This window comes from Emys orbicularis, chromosome 4 (assembly GCF_028017835.1).
Source record: "Emys orbicularis isolate rEmyOrb1 chromosome 4, rEmyOrb1.hap1, whole genome shotgun sequence".
Classification (NCBI taxonomy): domain Eukaryota; kingdom Metazoa; phylum Chordata; order Testudines; family Emydidae; genus Emys; species Emys orbicularis.
The window spans coordinates 74,511,011-74,532,405 of NC_088686.1; the positions used below are offsets into that span (position 1 = coordinate 74,511,011).

At 48.7% G+C, this 21,395-nt stretch overlaps 1 protein-coding gene across 2 annotated transcripts; it reads left to right on the plus strand.

Moving 5' to 3' along the window:
* Nucleotides 1-1,885: 1,885 nt before the first annotated feature.
* Nucleotides 1,886-20,238, plus strand: RAPSN (receptor associated protein of the synapse). 2 transcript variants are annotated; one of them, XM_065404235.1, is made up of 8 exons: nucleotides 1,886-2,101; nucleotides 4,894-5,232; nucleotides 8,654-8,812; nucleotides 9,190-9,288; nucleotides 9,402-9,524; nucleotides 17,558-17,611; nucleotides 19,407-19,606; nucleotides 20,166-20,238. In XM_065404235.1, the coding sequence occupies exons 1-8, from the start codon at nucleotides 1,886-1,888 to the stop codon at nucleotides 20,236-20,238; spliced, it is 1,263 nt and encodes a 420-aa protein (XP_065260307.1). The 2 variants fall into 2 exon arrangements, with proteins under 2 accessions (XP_065260307.1, XP_065260308.1); XM_065404236.1 differs by lacking the exons at nucleotides 9,402-9,524; nucleotides 17,558-17,611 and having other exon boundaries at nucleotides 1,910-2,101.
* The last annotated feature ends 1,157 nt before the right edge of the window (nucleotides 20,239-21,395 follow it).

Consider the following 21,395-nt stretch of genomic DNA (forward strand, 5'->3'; position numbering starts at 1 on the left):
GTCTGAGTGAATGCTAATGTCCACTTTCTGACATGATGCTGCACAAGGAAGGCTCCGTCAGATTAGCAACCCCATCTATGACAGGCCATCTGGTTGAGAGAAGAGCCCATGACCTAGCAACTGTTGGCCTGCCAAATTTAGGATCCCTCTCTTCTAGTGAAAGGGAACAGACTATTCAGGGACATCCTAGATCAAGGCACTAAGGTGCAGCAGATCAGAAGAGATATGTCCCTTGTGTCTAGAAACCTGATTCCTAAAATAACTGATCTAATTTCCATTCCTGTCCCTTTTAGGAGATATGTAGGAAAGGGTTTCAAAGCTGCCTTCTCACTAGCCCAGTAAAATTCTGATTCCTAAGAAGGTGAAGGAATCCTACATTTTGGAGTGCAAGATGATCCATCACAACAAACCGATAGCAAGTCAAGGATACAGGATGCAGTTTCTCTTACTTGGTATGTGAAGTTCTTTGAGTAGTGTCCCCATGGGTGCTCTACTTCAAGTGTGTATGTGCTTCTGCACCTTTGATTGGAGATTTTTGGTAGCAGTGCCTGTTCAGCGCACACATGCACTCTACACATCCTCATGCCCTGTACCAAGGATATATAGGGCTGCATGGGTAAACTGCCCTCAGTTCCTTGTCAACTAGTGTGCTCACTTCTACTGAGTGCTTTAGTGTTGTTAAATAGCTAGTTTATAGTTTGTAAATAGTTCCTTTTTACTTCTGTTTTATTCCTTGTTTGCGGGTCACTTTAGACTCTTAATTTCTGGGATACTCCGTGATCTCCAGGCTTTAAATGTTTTTCCTGCCAGGAATCTATCCGAGTTAATAACAGACTCTATGAGTGTCTGGAGGATGCCCATATTCCCTCAAAGTGTACAATCTGTACTTCAGTTAAAAGCAAATCTTGTAAGAACAAGGAGATAAAGTTCAGGCTCCCATGATGGAGCAAGCCTTAAAACCAGCTTCAGACCAGGGCTCTGAAAACTCCCATGTACATACTGCCCCATCTACCTTCAGATCATGGTGTCTCAGAACTTGAAGGGGTAAGACTGCTGATACCCCATCTACCTATAGTTCCAGGTCACCCAGAGTTTCAAGAGTTAAGGCTTCTGACAGCCTGGTTATCTCAGGATCTTGTCACTGAGGACTGGAAGGGAAAAGATAGTGGCTGCCACTTTGAGATCCCGGTCACCAAAAGCATCCGGGGAGGTGTCTGCATCTGTGCCTTATGATACTGTGAGTCTCACACTCCACGCTGATGGGTATCAATAAGAAAAGCAGGAGTATTAAATCTCCTCCAAAGAGACTTCAAAGTGCCCAGTGATGGGAGAGGGGGGAAAAGATTACTGAGACATCCCTGTCACTGCAGCTGATTGTCTTTCTCTGGGGTATTTATATATGTTGCATGCTGGGGGGGGACAGGACGTGGGAGCAGTTGGCTCAGTGTGACCTTGGCGTTACTAAGACTGACTGACATTCCTGTGAAGCCATGTGACCAGGACTGGCAGGCACAGCTGTAGCCAATAGGGAGGGGGAGCCCAGGAGTGGCCATTCCGATTGAATTTCACTCCAGCCACTTGGGATTTTTTTCTCTCTCCCTGTTGCACTTTTCTTCTTTCCTTCCTCTTTGTTTGTGGGGTTGGGCTGCAGAATGTTCTGATGGGGCATCAGTACATGAGATGTTTGCCTAGTGGATTTGGGATGCTGCCTTAAAGGCTTTTCAGCCCCCTACTCACCATCTCCTTCTGACATTCCTGCATCCTGAAGCGTCTGAGGGTCTTATGGCCCCAACCCTCTACAATATGAAATTCACCTTCCTGCTTTAGGACATTCTCTGTGTTCTCTCTCAGGCTCCTTGTTGCTGCTGTCCCAAAAGGTTAGTATATGAGGCTTTTTGGTGCAAAGGAGATGGGTCAGGACCAGACAAAGCAGCAGATAGAGAAAGGACTCCAGCTCTACCAGTCTAACCAGACAGAAAAGGCCCTGCAAGTCTGGATGAGGGTATTGGAAAAGACCACGGAGCCTGCTGGCAGGTTTCGGGTTTTGGGCTGCCTCATCACTGCTCACTCGGAGATGGGCAGATACAAGGATATGCTAAAGGTAAAGTGATCCCAGGTTGAATGCATGTCACTGTGTATCACACCCACAATAGGGAGCAGCTGGGGATTATACTGTAAAAGCATGGTTTATATCTTGCTTGGAGCAAGGTGCATCAGACATTTGATGAATACAATGTGCTGCCTTCACCAGCTGGGACAGGTGGCAGTGCTGATTTATGGGTCTAATCCCTGGGTTCCTTACAGTGTGTCTCTGCATTCCTGCTCCCTAGTTCTGGGCCCCAAAGATTCTTAAGGACCCAGTCCCCCCCAGGTTTTCTCAGGTTGCTGCCTGTAGTGCTGATCCTTAAGAAATTTTGGAGCACTAGCCCAAAGCATTTAACTTTGGAGATTCTTAGTTGTTTTTCACAAATGGTGTGCTGGGCACTTTACATGCTATTTTGAAGGTGAAGCCCTGCCCACAATGAGTACAAAAAAATCAAAGGGGATGATGTAGGACAAGCAGTGATGTGTTACAGTGTGGTTAGTATCTGGCTACCTCCACAATTTTTGATATCTTAAATAGATTTTCTATTACTGGATTTTATTATAATTATATGTATTGCAGCAATTCCCACAACGTTTTCAGCACCGTTCAAACATCCAGGAAACGTTGCTGTTCAAACACAGGCACTGATGTGATGAGCTTAGTCTAACAAATACTTGTTCACACTTCTCTAGCTGTAGAAGATGGGAAGTCAGGCTAAGAGAGAGGGAAAATAAATAGGCTTTTTGGAAGAGGTGTTTTTCAGGAGGGCGTTGGATGAGGAGCAGATGGAGGCCTAGGAGATCAGATCAAGGAAGGGGGTTCCCAGTGTTGGGGGCAGCAAAGAGGGTGAGAAGGACCCAAAGAGGCACCTGTGTGGCTTGAGGAAAATAGAAGAGCAGAGAGAGGCTTGAAGCTAAACTGTGCAGAGTCTTAAAGGTGAAGACGAGCCTGAATTTGATGTGGTGAGTGTAGAGAAGCCAGTGCAGTGCTCTGAAGAGGGGCTGGGTGCATTTGGAACAGCAGAGAGTGTTTGGAAGGATGAGTCAAGGATCTGGGAGACCACACAGGAGGAATTTCTGGTACTCCAAGGTAAGAAACAATCCAGGCCTGAAAAGGGGTCTTGCTGTGCTAATCCCTGTTATTTCTTGGGTGACAGACCCTGAGTCTGTATCTGGGATCAGAGGATATTTTTCTCCATGATGATGATTGTTTATAAACTCTTCCCATTCAAGTGCTTTACATGGCACCATTTAAAGCAATTTGAATGCCACTTCCAATTAGTAAAGTATTAGGTGTGTCCAGAGTCCTATCCTCATAGCAAATACGAGGGGGAAAGGAGAAAAGGGGGTGAGAAGCAGTTGGGATGCATGTGAAGACAAGTGGGATGCTCTGAGAGGAGATGGGATTGGTGGCAGGGTGATCGGGGAGGAGAAAGACGAGGGCAATGAGGAGAGAAGATAAGGTATGGTTGTGTGAAGAGAATGTTTTGAGTTGTGTGGGAACAAATGAGACAGGTGAAGGAAAACTTGATAGAATCAAAACCACACTAATAACCTGGAAAACAGGGTCATTGTAGGTGACATTTCTCCAAGATCCTTGTAACACAGGGAAAAGAGTATGACTTCAATAAAGCAGAAGAGTTCATACTATCCAAGGGATTAAAGAGGAAGTAAGGGGACTTTTTACAGACTTTTTATATGGGGGAACAAATAAGAAGGTATACGAATGAATGAGAAGAGGCATGAAATTAATGATAGTTTAAAAGGGCTGTGATGCTTAACTTCGTTTGGAGAAAAAGGTATTTAAGGGGAAAATGAAAGAAAAGAGGCTTGGACAATAAGGAAGCAAGGAAGAGCTTGTAAAAATCAGGTAAGGGAACACTTTGAACTTATACAAGTCCCTGGGTCCACATAGCACACTTCCCAAGGGGGTAAGGGAATTAGTGGACAACGAGAACACTGATAATTATTTTTGAAACTTCATAGAGAATGGGGAAGGTTCTAGAGGACTAGAAAAAAATAAGTGTTGTTCCAACCTTCAAAGAGGGAATGAAAAGTGACCCTTGAGAATTATCATCCAGTAAATCTACCTTTAATCCCTAATAAAATAATGAAACAAACAGAGAGAAGATGCTAAGCATCTAGTATTGCAATTATTAATTCAGCCCATATACTGCGCTTTGTTCATCACAAGATACAGAAGAAGACATTCCCTGCCCTGAATAGTTTACAGTCTAAAGAGACTTAGACTAGGGTCACTGAACCATATGCAATTAGCAAGTCATTTATAAAGCGCAAACCTTGTCAGACAAATTGTATTGCTTTTCGATAGAAGCACAGAATGAATGGTTGAAGGAATCTTGATGGAAGTAATTAGCAGAAGATTTGATACAATCTTAAATCCTCCTCAAAATTAATTCTGGGAGGTGCTGAGGTGCATGGGGATAAGGAATGGAGTAGTAGTGTACGAAAAGCTGAGCTGTAAAGTGCAGAAATGTCTTTTTCCTGCTGATGCCTCTTTCCATGGCCATTTGGCAGCTCTTTCCACCAATTTCTAACCCAGATCTCTTCCCTCTACCAAAGGTAGAGAATACAGAGAGAGGTTTCCCCAGTCTATTTATATGCTGTGTAACCCACCTCATGGCCTGCCTACTTGAGTATTTTATCAATCAATGCTGTCTTGTTGGACTCTTTTTGTCCTGACCACAGGCTATGTAACTTCTCCTGTGCAGGGTACAATTCCCTTGGAAGCACAGGCTTTATTCCTACAGAGAGACCCTCTATAAACACTCTCTTCTCTGCTGAAAGTTTGCAGTTGTGCAGATTGACACAGCTCGGGAGCTAGAGGACCCTGACTACCTTATGGAGAGCTACCTGAACCTGGCTCGGAGCAACGAGAAACTCTGTGAATTCCAGAAAACCATCTCTTACTGTAAGACATGCCTGAACATGCAGGGCACCACCGTGAGCCTGCAACTGAATGGCCAGGTGAGCCTCAGTATGGGCAATGCCTTCCTGGGCCTCAGCATCTTTCAGAAGGCACTGGAGTGTTTCGAGAAAGCCCTGCGCTATGCACACAACAATGACGACAAGATGCTGGAATGTCGAGTCTGCTGCAGCTTGGGCAGTTTCTACACACAGATCAAGGTGCAGAAACACAGCTCAGCTGGTGACCTAGGGGATGGGAAGTAACAGTGGGAAAATTTCCCCCTATCTTGGGTACAGGAAGGGACCAGGGTGGGCAGGGATTCACCCTATATCTTGGATATAGGAAGTAGTTCATAGAGTTTGAGGGAGGGAGGTTGTTCTGGGAAGGTTTTAACTCTCTGCTTCTAATGCCACTAATGACTATTCTGCTTGAGGCTTAAGTCAAGAAGATCAATAGAGGGCATTTACACAGCATCCCAAAGGTAGAAGGTGTGATTCACATTCTTTGGTATACAGCGCACACACCTCTAGAACCTGGACAGCCACAGAGATGTGGTCTAGGCATGGGACCGGGAGCCAACTCCTGGGCCTGGGTTCTATACCTACCTCTGCCACTGACTCACCATGTGACTTTGGGCAAGTCTCCTACCCCTTCTGTGCCTCAATTTCCATAAAATAAGTATAGTGACTAATGCCAGCATTTGTTGTAGCTATGAGTTCTATGACAAAAGAATTACAGTAACTCCTCGCTTAAAGTCATCCCAGTTAAAGTTGTTTCGTTATTAAGTCGCTGTTCTATTAGAGAACATGCTTATTTAAAGTTGCGCAATGTTCTGTTATAACGCCCTCCACCCCCTGCAGCGCCTGCTGGCAGGCCCCACAGATCAGCACCTCCCCTCTCCCTGCCTCCTGCCTGCCGCAATCAGCTGTTTTGTGGCGTGCAGGGAGGCGGGGAGGAGCGAGGATGTGGCGTGCTTGGGGGCGGAACTGGGTGGGGAGAGAGGGGTTTGAGGGCGGGGCCTGGGGCAGAGCAGGGGGTCAAGCACCCCCTGGCAGTTTGAAAAGTCGGCGCCTGTGGCCCCAGAAGCCTATGGCTGTCTCCAGCTGTGCAGGGATCTAGAGGCCCAGTGCCTCTGCGTTGTGTGTCCCGAGCGTACCATGCAACCTGGCAGATTGGCTCCCTTAGGAGACGACTGGCCTACCCAGCACTCCGGGCCGGGGGGGACCTTCAGTGACTAACTGGAGCAGCATTTGTGTGATCTGCTGCTCAGAGGCCAGCAGACACATCCCCATCGGGTGCTGGGGAAGGATGCAGCACAGTGTCACTTCCTATGTGCTGCTGCTTGCCTGCACTGCCTGGCTCCCATGTTGAGCCCAAACCCGCAGAGCTTGCACGGGGAGGACTCTGCAGGCCTAGGAGTGGGAGTGTTGTTGGCCCAGACCCAAACCAGAGCTCTGGGGCCAGAGGACATTCACTTACCTAGTCACAGCTGAGAGTCAAACCGCATATAATGTCTTGTCTGGCGAAAAATTTTTCCCTGGAACCTAACCCCCCATTCTTATGGGGAAATTGGATTCGCTTAACATCGTTTCGCTTAAAGTCGCATTTTTCAGGAACATAACTACAACGTTAAGTGAGGAGTTACTGTATTAGGGTTTTTCCATACAAAGTCTTGGTTTCTGTCACCCTGGTTGGCCACCAACTCAGGTCTTACGACAGGGGTGGGCAAACTACAGCCCGCGGGCCGGATCTGGCCCCTCAGGGCTTTGGATTTGGCCCACGGGATTGCCCCCCGTGGCGCTACAGGCCCGGCGCCGCTCTCAGAAGCGGCCGGCACCACGTCCCTGTGGCCCCTGGGCGGGGGGGCAGAGGGCTCCGTGCGTTGCCCTTGGCTCCAGGCACCGCCCCCCACAGCTCCCATTGGCCAGGAACGGGGAACCACGGCCAATGGGAGCTTCAGGGGAGGTACTTGGAGGCACGGCAAGAGCCACGCACATGGAGCCCTCTGCCCCTGCCCACCCCCAGGGGCCGCAGCACTTCCTGGAGCAGTGTGGGGCCAGGGCAGGCATGCAGGAAGCCTGCCCTGGCCCCGGTGCGCGCCGCTGCCACCCCGGAGCTGCTTTAGGTAAGTGGTGCCGGGCCGGAGCCCGAACCCCTCCTGCCCCCCGCCCCCCAACTCCCTGCCCTAAGCCCCCTCCAGCACCCCAACCCACCCCTGCCCTGAGCCCCCTCGTATGCCCCGCACCCCTCCTGCACCCCAACCCCCTGCCCTGAGCCCCCTGCTGCACCCCTCCTGCATCCCTGCCCTGAGCCCCCTCCTGCACCCCAACCCCCTGCCCTGAGTCCCCTGCTGCACCCTGCACCCCTGTGCACTCCAACCCCCTGCCTGCACCTCGCACCCCTCCTGCATCCCAACTCCCTGCCCTTAGTCCCCTTGTACACTCCACACCCCTTCTGCACCCCAACCCCCTTCCCTGAGCTCCATGCTGCACGCTGCACCCGTGCACCTCAAGCCCCTGCCCTGAGCCCCCTGCCGCACCCCAACCCCGTCCTGAGCCCCCTCCCACAGTCCGCACCCCTGCCCTGCAGTCCGCACCCCTCCCACACCCCAACCCCCTCCCACATCCCACACCCCTCCTCTGCCCCAATCCCTTGCCATGAGCCCCTTCCTGCACACTGCACTCCCTCCCGCACCCCAACCCCCTGCCCCAGCCCTGCATACAATTTCCCCACCCAGATGTGGCCCTCGGCCCAAAAAGTTTTCCCACCCGTCTTATGAACTTATAATAAAAAAAACCTTTTATCTCCCACTGGTCCTCCAACAAAACCAGAAGAATTAAAACTATCCCGGATATTTCTAAGGTAAAAATCAAACAGGAAAAAATAAAAAAAAACCTTTGATCTCCTTTATACATCACAAAGAATGGAAAAAAATGGCACACGGGTAGGTTTTTGTTTTTAAAAAATCTTTTGCAGGTCACTTTTAAATGGTTTTATATTGTTAGTTAAATATTATGATGATTTTACACTATTTTTATTGTTAAATAAAGGAGATTTATTTGACTTCTCATAATTTCCTAGGAGAAACAAAATTATTAAGATATTGGATGCCATGATCTTTCCTTTTTAAAAAACCAAAGTGATGACTGTGACAAAGCCCTGATTTCCCCCCCCCCCCCCCCGCCCTCTTTTACTGCCATAACAACCAACCAGACCCAGGAGAGATTCTGACCCACCTGGTGTAGAATGTGAGGGTTAATTGTGTGGAAAACATTTTGAAGTTGAAAGGCTCTGTAAGAATGTAGAAGGCCGAGATGATGGAGGAGCAGGTAAGGGTACAGGTGGCTCTGAACCAGGTTTTGGCCGTAAGGAGGGTAAATCATCTCTATAATGAGAGGCAGAGTCCTTTCCTTATGGATGTTGCTCTGAGCTCACCATGTAATCACCCCAGCATATAATTTAAATTCTGGACCTGCTAGGGACATGTGCTGGGGAAAATGGAGTCTACCATGTGGCAATTCTAGCTTCCCTAGCTGGATACACATGCTCATTTTGAAATGTTGGAGGGTCCTATTACTGCAGGGGCAGTCTAACTCTCTAACTTATTTCTGTCCTTCTGCTGGTCTCTTTGCCTTCCAGGACTATGAGAAAGCCCTGTTCTTCCCATGTAAAGCAGCTGAATTGGTGAATGATTATGGAAAGGGCTGGAGTTTGAAGTACCGAGCAATGAGCCAGTACCACATGGCAGTGGCCTATCGGAAGCTGGGGCACCTGGCAGATGCTATGGAATGCTGTGAGGTACAAGGTGGAGGTAGAGATACTGGGCCAAACATGGCAGAGAGATGCTGGAGTGGGGGAGAGGTCTCTGCAGGTCAGGATTAGGGGGTATAGAGATACAGCAACATTCACCTTGTACCCCAGATACCGCTTCTGCCTCCCTCCCCTAGAGACAGCACATCTGTGGTTTCATTAGCCAAAGCTGTTCTCAGGGGCTGGGTTCAGGGATGCCCTCTGCTGGGAACATGCGTTGCACAACTGTTGTCGAGGCTTTCTTCCCCAAGGGTGTGTCATTTCTCTGAAGCTGGCCATTGAGGCAGACTGGGGTATTGTGAGGGCTTCAATCCCCGCTGGGCCTGGGGAAGGTTCTTGTACTGACTGGAAGTGTTTTCTTTCAGGAGTCAATGAAGATTGCTCTGCAGCATGGGGACCGGCCACTGCAGGCACTCTGCCTACTCTGCTTTGCTGATATCCACCGCAGCCGAGCAGACATACAGGTGGGAGCAAGGGGAGACAGAAAGGAGGAGTCGGGGATGGAAAGGAGATATGGAAAGGGAGCACCAGGACTGGGCACAACTAAATGTGTCTCACTGTCTATCTCATGCTGCAGACAGCCTTTCCTCGCTATGATTCCTCCATGAGCATCATGACAGAGATTGGAAACCGCCTGGGACAGATCCAGGTACTGCTGGGAGTGGCCAAGTGTTGGGTGATCCAGAAGGAGCTAGACAAGGTCAGTCACAGGCCATTCCTGAGGAAACTGGGGCCCTCTCTGAAGTAGACAACCTCATTCTGAACTGTACACACCTGGGTAGAGCAGAGTCCCATGGTCCTCTATTCTACACACTGGATCTGGTACTTGATTACTGACATTTTTCTACATAATCCAATTTGGGAAGCTGTCATAAATTGAGTACACTCATACTGGATCCAGATCCATGGTCTACAAAGTCATGTGGCCAGTACCAGATGCTTCACAAGAAAACACATATTGCACAGAGATAACTGCAATGAAAGGAGTGGGAAGAGGGGTCACGTCCTGCCTCCCATCTTATACTCTGAAGCAAATTTGATTGACTCTCTCTTAGCTGTATAATTAGTATTAGTGATTGTGGTATTATTTACAGCCCAATAGGTACATCCTGTGCTTTACAGAAAAACATATGACACAGAGCTGACTAGAGGAGCTTAGATTCTAGGATAGATAAAATATAGCATGGAACAGGGAGAGATGGTACTAAACAAAGAAGTGGGAATGGGCAGGAGATTACACGGTACAGACCCGTGAGGTTTTTTTTTTCACTATGTGTACAGCATGTTAGTTCCTTTAAAATAATACAATTACCCCCAAAAAAACTACATTTAAAAGAAGAATATTAAGGTTGCAAAGCGACGCACTCAAAAGTTAAGAATTGTCAGAATCAAGATTGCCTGTACAACCTTAATTCAAACCCCGTATGAATTATGATAGTCTTTAATTGTACATTACATATTTTTTCTACAGGACCCCTGCCTCAGTCAGTCCACAGAATGGAGGGAGCTCACTTAATGGGCAACTATTCAGTATTTTGTTTCTCTTCATTGTTCACTGTTTGGCCCCAGGCCTTATTTACTGCACACTATCCAAAACCTGCTCTGAAGACAGAATTATTCATTGCCTTATGGACTTTTCTGTGATGTTAATCACTACAGTATCTGAGTGCTTCACAAACATTAACTTATTTTCACAACTCCTATGAAACGAGGGGGTATTATTACCATCATTTTACAGATGGTGAACTGAGGCACAGAGAGATTAAAGTAAAAGTATTAATGTTGGGTGCTCCATCTGAGTTAGCCAAGACCTAATTTTTTTAGCGTACTTAGCATTATATAGCACTTCATATATTCAAAACACTGCTCTCATTGACTTCAGTTCCAGTTGTGAGCACTCAGCACTTTTGCAACTTAGACCCCAGGATCTCAAGTCAGGCACTCAGAAAATGAAGAACATGCAAGTAGTGACAAAATATGTAAAAAGTTTGGTTGAAGTGATCACATAGGAACTCTGTGGCAGAAGCAGGGATAGAATCCAGTTCCTAAAGGCAGCTTTCAACTGCTGTAACCATAAGACCCTCCTTTCTCTTCCTGCAACCCCCTGCTTCATTCTCTACGCACCTTCCAACTTCTGAAACAAATGAAGCAGGGATCCTACAGACTACAACCTCCTTCACTATCCAACCCTGATTCATCCCCATCCTGTGCACCGAGTAAGCCAAGGATTCTGTGGAGAAAATAGTATGCCATCATGTAATCAACAACTATATCTAATGCATATGCAAAAGGGGGCCGAGTTAATTCTGGCATTTTCTAACTTATGAGTGCTTGACTTTAAAACAACATTAGTAAGGTTGCAATGTACTTTTTTGTGTATAATTTCCTAACTGAAAAAAAACCGAATTCCATCGTGTTGCATCTTATTGCCACCCATCATGGTTCATCAGCAGGTTGGAACATTTAGATCCATCACACAGAGGCCCTCTGCCACTTGAACTAATGGAATACTGACAGCAGTAGTAGGATGCCATCCTCTTTGTGGATCAGCATAGGAGGAGATGAGACATTTTGCCAGTGAATGTCACAGACTTCTGCTGACAGCAGAGGAATGGTGAGACTCAGGAATCATAAAATCATAAAAATGTAGGCCTGGAAGGGACCTCAAGAAGTCATCTAGTCCAGCCCCTTGCCTGAGGCAGGATCAAGTAAACCTAGACCATCCCTGACAGGTGTTAGTCCAACCTGTTAAACCTAGACATTCCCAGTCTCTAACCCTCAGGCTTCTCATGCCAGTCTCCCTCCCCAGCAAGTTCCAATGCCACCCCTCCACACTCCTAATCCCAGTTTCCTTGCCCAGCCAATCCCAATTCCTCACTCCGGGCTCCTTACCAGATCGATCTCTCTCCCACACTAGCCTCCAGTTGCCCCTTCCCTCACTGGCTCCCAGTCTTAATCTCCCTCCCTGGGGTCCTTGTCTAATCAATGTCCTTCCCCACACCCTATTCCTTTTCCCAGTCTCTCTGACCAACCATTCTCAATTCTACTCTTTATCTTGACTTCTCATTAATACTCTCTCTTCTCCACTCCCCTCCTTCCCTCAGCCCACTAGTTCTCAGTCGCACTATCCATGCTCAGCCAGTCTCATTCTCCCTTCCTCCCAGCCCCCGTTTCCCTCCTTCCCTCTTGACAGCCTTCAGTCTCAGTTTCTGCCACAACCCCACCAGATTCGTTGCCCCAATCCATTGCCCTCCCACTTGCCCCTCTGTATTCAAATCAAGCAGCTTCCTCCTCCACACTGCCCTGTGCCCAGCAAAGGTGGGCACTGAGAGCAAAGGAGAGACATACTCTCAGTTCAGGTGCCTTGATCTGTACCACACATGGCCTGCCGCAGCACAGAGCTTCTATTGCAGGGAATGTCCTGCTCTGCCCTGGGCTGGAGAATGCCCAGTGTGGATGGAATTTTGGGGGACTTAAGCTGCTAAAATGTAAAGTCTACTGAGCGTGCACAAACTGCAATTTTTCAAAGGCTTATAGTGTGGCCAAATTTGAGTGGATTTTCAGGAGGATGGCAAAAGGTACATCCCTGATACAAAAGCTATCACACCATGCGAACTTTCAATTCCCTATGTGACCCGAGCCTGGGGCAGCAATCACTGAAAATGCCAAGGTCAGAGCAGGCTGCAAAAGGGAGAGCAGATACTCCCAAAACTGGTGGTTCACAGTGACGTTAAATTGACCGACAAGTCACAAACTGTGCTTCTGATCCCCCCCCCCCCCCCCCCACTGGTTATCAAGAAGCTAAAAAAAAATCACACAGCCCCCTTACTGCATTCCAGTTCTCTGGTTCCCAATCAGCACATAGGTCCAATATAGTGAGAAGTTGTTTAAAAACTCTGCTCACATATACAAAATGTTCTTCTGACCCCAAAGGGTCAGCCACATTACCAGGTCAATATTAGTTTGGATCTTACCCAAAATACCACACTGCCAGCTAATCCTTTAGTGCCTAAAACTAAAGATTTATTATAAAGAAAAAAGAAAGAACAGGAAGAGAGTTGTTAACTGATAAAGCACTCAGATACATACAGAGACTTCAACGTCCATATATCACGTTCTTAGTAATACTGGTGCATTTGCTGGCTTGAAAGTCCCTCTGGAACATATCCACAGCTTGGATGGCTCATTCAGTCCTTTGTTCAGAGCTTCAGTTTGTAGAAAAGTACTCCAGAGGTAAGATGTAGGAATGAAGTTAATGCAGCTGACTTTTATATTCTTTTGCCATGTAGCTTGTACTTCCTGTGTCCCAAACACAAGCTTCACAGCACATGGCATGAGAGAGCCTTAGGCTATGTCTACACTACACACCTTTTAGCAACACAGCTGTGCCGCTAAAAGGTACGCAGTGTAGCCACTCTTTGTCAACGGGAGAGAGCTCTCCCGCTGACAAAAAACTTCCACCCCCAATGAGCAGCGGTAGCTTTGTCAGTGGACAAAGTGCTGTTCACCCCAGTGCTTTTCGTTGGTAAAACTTTTGGTATTTGGGTGTTCCTGAACGACAAAAGTTTTACCAATGAAAGTCCAGTGTAGACAAATTGTCTATACTGCCAATTGAACGACAAAACTTTTGTCGTTCACAGGTGCTTAACCACACACACACATACACCCCGAAAGACAAAAGTTTTGCCGCGGGAAGTGGCAGTGTAAACAGCTCGTTGTTCGTAGGAGCGCTTTTCTGTCGACAATGTGAACCCTGCTCATAGGGGATGGAAGTATTTAGTCAGCAAAAGTGCCGACAAACAGCGTTTACACTGCCTGACTTTTAGCGACTCGGCCATGTCGCTAAAAGCTGTGTAGTGTAGACAAAGCCTTAGAGTTCTCTGTCCACAGGCCTGCCCCTACGTGCCTTGATGACTCATAAGGTGTATCCCCTGGCTCCTTTCAATGAGTTCATTGTACAGCTGATGACCCTTGATGGGACATCAAACAGGCGAGGCAGTGCTGATGCCAGTCTGTCTGGGGGTGTCACCCAGAAACACAGCACAAGTTTGGAAATACAGATATACCATACATATCTATAACTCACAATACAAAGGTGATACAAACATATAAACCAAGATTATCCTATTTGGAAAATTATAATTCGCAGATGCACGGCATACCTTGCAATTTTATAATATTGGTATCAATAATATTATAAATGGTCTCCCATATTCCATACAGCGTCACACCCTTCTTGAAAGAATGGGGGCACTCGAGCTTTTAAAATAAAAGGTCACCAGTATTTAACATGGTCAAAACAACCTATTTTTTCCCTACTCTCATTTTCAGAAATGGCAGAATCATTTTGGCTGATATTTTTCCAATAAAGTCTGCCTGAGGCAGACACCCAGCATGGAAAACTTCAGCCTACACTGTCAAAGTTTGGCAAAGTTAGAAATATATGAAAAGAGGGTCTTGTAATGGGAAGTGTCTGGCAACCTTAATCATATGTGATGCTACCAGCTCTGCCTATAATCTGAAACCTCAGCTGTGGCAAAGCTGTGCTGAGCACAGGTGAGGAGACAGGAGCCAAAGTAGGCTTTACATTTACAAGACAATTTAGACAATGAGGAGTCCGATGGCACCTTAAAGACTAACAGATTTATTTGGGCATAAGCTTTCGTGGGTAAAAAATCAACTTCTTCAGATGCATGGAGTGAAAATTACAGATACAGGCATAAAAAAAAAAAAAGCTTGTATCTGTAATTTTCACTCCATGCATCCGAAGAAGTGGGTTTTTTTACGCACGAAAGTTTATGCCCAAATAAATCTGTTAGTCTTTAAGGTACCATCGGACTCCTCGTTTTTGTGGATACAGACTAACACAGCTGCCGCTCTGATACTTAAGACAATTTAGAACAGCCTTAGGACTAATCTGTGCTGGCTGCTAACAGCCCCCAAAAGACCATTCTGCTAGCTAGGGATCTCCAAAGAACAGCAGCCATGCCCGCCCACTTTTGTTCCTACCCCCACCAAACTTGCCCAACTGCTAGAGCTGGAGTTTAGGGCCAGTGGTATGGAGTTTAGGGCCAGTGGCACTTGGTGATTCCCCCCTACACTGAGGGAATCCCCAACCAGCTGGTTAAGATGGCTTTCTGCCTGTTTTGTGCTGCAGTGCAAAGCAGGCAGAAGAAAGGTGAGTGATTTTAGTTAGATTGGCACAGAATCTAGGTTCAATAAGTCAATTATTTTTTAAAATCCTGTGTGGTATTAGGCTTTCTGGCCCCTGCAGCCAGGAGTTCCCCATTCACTAGGGCTGTCGGTGAAATCTCTCCTTTTATAAGTTCTAAATTAATTTCATTGAATGGACCCATCTGTTCTCCTTGTGGAATGCAAGAGATGAGGAAGCAACTTCACTACACCCTTCATTACTTTGTCCATCTCCATCAAGATCCTGCTAACTCCACCACCACACTGGAATAAGCCAAGAGTCCACTTAGGCCTTGGCTACACTGGCACTTTACAGCGCTGCAACTTTCTCGCTCAGGGGTGTGAAAAAACACACCCCTGAGCGCAGCAAATTACAGCGCTGTAAAGCGCCAGTGTAAACAGTGCCCCAGCGCTGGGAGCCGCGCTCCCAGCGCTGTAAGCTAATCCCCTCGGGGAGGTGAAGTACCTGCAGCGCTGGGAGAGCTCTCTCCCAGTGCTGGCGCCGCGACCACACTCGCACTTCAACTCGCAGCGCTTTGGAGTTTCAAGTATAGCCAAGCCCTTAGTCTGGTATCCCATCTCCCAAAGCAATCAATGCCAGATGCTTTCTAGGAAGGTAGAAATCCCATAATAAACCTAATTATATAATCCTGTTTAATGGGAAACTCCTTCTCACATACTGCCAGCTGAAACCCTGAAGTCGGTTGCTCAATAACCCTGGAGGGCAGAGGCTAGTTATCAGCATTGATTATTTCTTGTTGTTCTGAGGGATGGGGGAGCTGTAAAGACTCACTCAGAATAGCAGCTGCTAGAACAATGCTACTTCCTTGCAGGCTGGCAAGGCCAGGGCAACAGCTCCTTCCTATACCCCAGGACAGGGGTCATGGGCAGCAGAAGTAGGACAAGTTGGTTGGGAGCCATGCGTGCTGTTAGCAATGCTGGTCCTTGTTCCTGCCTCTTTTGTCCCAGTGGCAGTAGACACTGAAGTGGCTCAAAGACTGGGTGGGAGGGTGGGGTAGGAGAGAGCATCTTTGGTGCATTTAGCAGCAGCTAGTTGCTTTGCTTATGCTTAAGCCCAGCCCTGGTGATTTACTGCCCTGGAGTTTAATTAGTTCTATAACCTCTCTAGGGTTACCATACGTCCGGTTTTTCCCGGACATGTCCGGCTTTTTGGTAATCAAACCCCCGTCCGGGGGGAACTGCCAAAAAGCCGAACATGTCCGGGAAAAATACCGCTGGCCGGGCACTTCCCCTCCGGGGGCGTAGGGTCCAGAGGCATGGGGGCTGCCCGAAGCCGGTAGCGCTCAGGCAGCTCGGCTCTTAAACAGACCCGAAGAGTCAGGGGAGGAGCACATCAGCCAGAGCCCGGGAGGGGAAGTGCCCGGCTGGGGGCGCAGGGTCCGGAGGCATGGGGGCTGCCCGAAGCCCGAGCGCTACCGGCTTCACGGTTTGCCGGGCAGCCTCCAGACCCTGCGCTCCTGGCTGGGCGCTTCCCCTCCTGGGCTCCAGCTGTGCTGGGGAAGCGCCGGCCGGGGGCCCAGGGTCTGGAGGCTGCCCGGCAAACCGTGAAGCCAGTAGCGCTCGGGCAGCCCTTTTCGCGTGGCTGGGAGGGAGGATGGGGAGTTAGGGCGGGGACTTTGGGGAAGGGGCGGAGAATGGGCGGAGTTGGGGCGGGGAAGGGGCAGAGTTGGGATGGGGCCGGGGGTGGGGAAAGGGGGGGGGGCCAGGGCCCTGTGGAGTGTCCTTTTTTTATTTTTTAAATATGGTAACCCTAACCTCTCCCTTTGGAGACACCAGTCTCTGTCAAGGCTGCACTCTGACTTCCCATTCAATGTGCAGCTCGGATAGGAATGTCCCTGTTGCATCCCTTTGACCCTTCAGTGACCAGGCAGTTCACTGAGCTTTGTGAGGACATGCTGTGACTGTGAACATCCCACCACAGATTTCTTGCTTCTACTGGAGTGTAGGAATGTTTTATTAACCCTAATGCCGTTACCTCCTGTCGAGGAGTGTGGGGGACTCAGGGCCCTGTACCCCCGGCTTCCTGTGATTCACCGTGACTCTCAGCCAGCCAGTAAAGCAGGTTTATTGGATACCAGGAACACAGTCTACAGCAGAGCTTGTAGATACAACCAGGACCCCTCAATCAAGTCCTCTTGGGGAGTGCAGGGAGCTTAGACCCCAGCTTGGGTTCCCTGCGTTGCACCTCCCAGCCCAAAACTGAAACCTCCCAAATCCCTCCAGCAGCTCTCTTCCCCCCCCTCCCCTCTGCTCCTCCTCTCCTTTGTTCAGTCTCCCGGGCAGAAGGTGTCACCTCTCCCACCCCCCTTCCTGGCTCAGGTTACAGCTCAGGTAGCTCAATGTAACTCCCAGGCTACATTCCCAGGTCAAATCCGCCCTGCTCCCTCACATGTCACACCTCCTCGTTCCTTAGCCTTTCAATTCTCAGCATGTTGCTCACCATGCAGAGCTGGTGCTGAATAGTTGGCATAAGAACTGGTGACGTGCTGATATGTGGGGTCTCTGTTCTCTCCTTTACAGGCACTGGAAGGCATTGAGAAGGCCCAAGAGCTGGCAGAGGGCCTGGGGAACAAGGTAAGAGTTCACAGCTCCCCTCCACCAGTGTCCAGAGCCCTCTAATGGGGATTTCGGTGTCCACTCTATCTTCCAGCCTCACACAGCTTCCTGTTATCCTCTATAAGCCCATGTTAACCAATATGTCCTCGAGGCTCAGGTTGAGTGTCTTGGGTGTAGAATGTGAACCATTTCTGAGTTTGTTTTTAGTTCAGGTATGAGTCAGTACCTGGGGAGCATTCTGAGCGTGTGGGGTGGATGATGGCAACTGAGAGACCCTTACAAAGTTTAGTGGGGAGCCAGAGTGGGTTAAACAAGTGGGAAGGAGAGGGAGCCAAATTGTTAGACAGGAAAATAAGAGTAGTGAGGAGAAGTGGAGGACTAGGGATCCTTTCCCTGACAAATAGCTACATGGCATTAATTTACTGTCCAGCCAGCCTCCGGGATACTCTGCTGGTACAGTAACTCCTCACTTAAAGTCGTCCCGGTTAACGTTGTTTCATTATTACGTTGCTGATCAATTAGGGAACATGCTTGTTTAAAGTTGTATAATGCTCCCTTCTAACGTCGTTTGGCAGCCGCCTGCTTTGTCCACTGCTTGCAGGAAGAGCAGCCCGTTGCAGCTAGCTGGTGGGGGCTTGCAATCAGGGTGGACTGGCAGCCCCCCTATCAGCTCCCCACTCCCCTACGTTCCCTGTGCTGCAGCTGCCCAGCAGGCTAGCAATTGCTGGCATTGAGCTGTCCCTCCCCCACTGCCATGTGCTGCTCCTGCCCTCTGCCTTGGAGCTGCTCCCAGAGACTCTTGCTTGCTGTACGGGGGACGTGGGGGGCTAATGTCAGGGTGTCCCCCTCCCCCCCGCTTACCCCATTTCCATAGAGCAGGGGGTACACACAACAGGGTTCAGGACTGGAGGGAGCTTCCAGGCAGCAGCTGCGGTCTCAGCAAGCTGATCTAATTAACAAGGCAGTGTACTTAAGACTGGGGTCAGCTACTTAAAGTGGAAATGTGAATCTCTCGCTCTCAGACACACGGTGTGTGTCTCTGTCTGCTATGCTCTCTCCCCTCCTTCCATGCCTGCTGCCTTGTAGAGTGAGGCGACATTAATAACCAGTTAATCCTTGAGGGCTCAGCCAAATGCTAGTTCATCATTTAACAGTAAGGCATTCCCTGCAAAATATCCCACCCTCTGACTCCTCCACTTCAACCCAGCTTCACAATCATCATCACTGTGTACCAGTATTAAATTGTTTAAAACTTATATATATATATATATATATATATATATATGTCTTTTGTCTGGTGAAAATTTTTTCCCTGGAACCTAACCCCCTCATTTACATTAAATCTTATGGGGAAATTGAGTTCGCTTAGCATCGTTTCGCTTAAAGTCGCATTTTTCAGGAACATAACTACAACGTTAAGTGAGGAGTTACTGTATATGCTGAGCACAGTGCACGAATTGCATACTGGCTAGGAGCCTAGAGAGAAGAGAAGAGGTGACTTATGGGCGTGCAGGTTCCTAGGAAAACCAGCTCTGTGAAAAGATGCAGAATGATTGGAGCGCTGCAAACCTGGGTTCCCCTTTATTGGCACATTGGGACAAAAGGATAAGGATAGATGGGAGGGCCTCTAGATGCTCACAGGATAAATCCTGACCCCTGGGAAAGTTTGTGTTTTCTGTGGTGAGGCTCATGTGTGTCCCAGAAGGCTGGTGGGGCTGGAGAAGACCTCATCCTTCTAGTGCTTTCCCCATGTTGTTGGTTCTCCTTCACCTTGCCCCATCCTCTGTCTCATGCCTCTGCCCTCTGTGCATAGCTTGGCCTGCTGAAGCTTCACTGCCTGTGTGAAGGGATCTATCGCACAAAGGGACAGCAACGGGAACTTCGTGACCATGTGGTGAAGTTCCACGAGTGTGTAGAGGAGATGGAGCTGTACTGCGGCATGTGTGGAGAGTCCATTGGGGAGAAGAACAACCAGCTCCAGGCGCTGCCTTGCTCCCATTTCTTCCATTTAAAGTAATGAATACCAGGGATAGGGCAGAGTGGGGGACATGAGAGGAATGGAGGCGAGGAGATGAGGCAGATGGTTAAAGAGGGATTCCCGCAGGGGGAATAGAATAAGGCAGGAGTTCAGCAGGGATTTATGGGAGAGGGCTGGGGCTAGAGAGTGATCTGTGAAGGGATAAGAGTAATAGAAAAGCCCCATTAGTGTCCAGAGTAGAACTGTCCTCTGCAGTCTGAATATGCCAAATCACTTAAATACAGAGTGTACTTCCTCATGATGTCCTGCTATTGTTTATACAAAATCAATGACTCCTCTACAAAGAGTCACCCACCATCTAATCTTTAACATTACTGTCCCTGACTGTTGGAAGTAATAGCACGTAGGACTCCCTAAGTCTCACTATAAGAATGGAGAGTAGAGGTATGAACCCATCTAAGGGGTTTTGTGTAGACAGGCCCTAAGCCACTTCCTTCCCCACCCCTGGGATAGGAGTCCAGGTCTGTGAATCAGACCCCCTTGGGCCTCTCTCTGTAGGCATGCACGGTGAGAAATGACCACTTCCTGTTGCAGATGCCTTCAGACTAATGGGACCCGTGGCTGCCCCAACTGCCGCCGTTCATCAATGAAACCGGGATTCGTGTGACCTGCTGAATCAGTCATTTTGAGAGAGCTCATATTCTGACTTGCAACAGAGGCCAGAAGACAGAACCCTGGAATGTCATCCAGCGCGCACAGCCTGAAAGGAGGACCCTTATTTGCAGGTGGAGAGGTCTCCTGCACAGGATGCAACAAGTGAACCTTGATCTTTTACTCTAACCTGACATTTTACCTGTGTTCAGAAGCAGCAGTCATCCTGGAGTCCCCCTGGAACGACCTCTCTAGAGCCAGTTTCACACTCTATCGTGCCTGTTCTAGGACTTGCCTGACACTTTCTCCAGTGCCAGTTCACACTCCATTTTTGCTCCTATGCAGTCAGCTGTACCAGGGCTAGTTATTGTCTTTACTTGCCTTTCTTTGGTGCTTGTTTTTGCCCCTCCTGAGAAGTGATGCTGGGGACGGGCTAGTGGTCCTGGGTAGATGTAACACAGCAACTTTGTCTGTGTTGGAGTAGCAGCCTCTTCTCAGCATGCCCTGCTGTAAATGCTGCCAGTATACTGCGTAGGCTCCCTTTTTCTCAGCAACAGGATTTAGACCCTACTCCTGCCTTATACTAGATCACTCCTAGCAATTCACTACCCAATGTAAAAAATGGATTTAATTCAGAAATCTGTATTAATGAGAAAACAAACCCAAGGCATGACTACGGTAGTGTCCTATGCCATCATGTCTTCCTCGTCCCTCACTAGCACCTTACTCTCTTCAGCGTGTCCTCAGCTGTCTGCTGGGGCCTGTGTCCCCCTCTCTGTGCTAATGCAATACCCTCCCCGTAAGGCTGCAAGACTGTGTGTGTGTTACGCCCGGAGCTCTGTGCAAACAAGGTGTCTCCCTGAACAGAGGTCTGTTCAGCATGGACTGCTGCTAGGGGCACGTGGCCCGCACGGCGGTGTCACTGGACTGGCCGCTGGGGGCCAGGCAGAGCAGGTTTCGTGTGTTCTCAGCCCAGAGCCGCGCACGCGCTATATTTACACCCACCTGTTTGTATTTGCAAATAAAGTCTTTGCACCCACGCCCGGCTGGCTCTGCTCGTGCCCGGGGGGAGGGACCACACGCGCGACTCCCTCCGCCCTGGGGAACACCCTCCCCGCCCGCCGGCTGGGCACAGCGCCTGCGCTACCGCCCGGGGAGGAGAGGCGGGTCGTG

Coding starts and splice junctions, on each gene's coding strand:
- RAPSN (XM_065404235.1), top strand. CDS start 1,886: ATGAGGCTTTTTGGTGCAAAGGAGATGGGTCAGGACCAGACAAAGCAG. Junction 17,612..19,406: donor CAGAGGGCCTGGGGAACAAG/GTAAGAGTTCAC, acceptor CTCTGTGCATAG/CTTGGCCTGCTGAAGCTTCA. Junction 19,607..20,165: donor TCCCATTTCTTCCATTTAAA/GTAATGAATACC, acceptor TTCCTGTTGCAG/ATGCCTTCAGACTAATGGGA.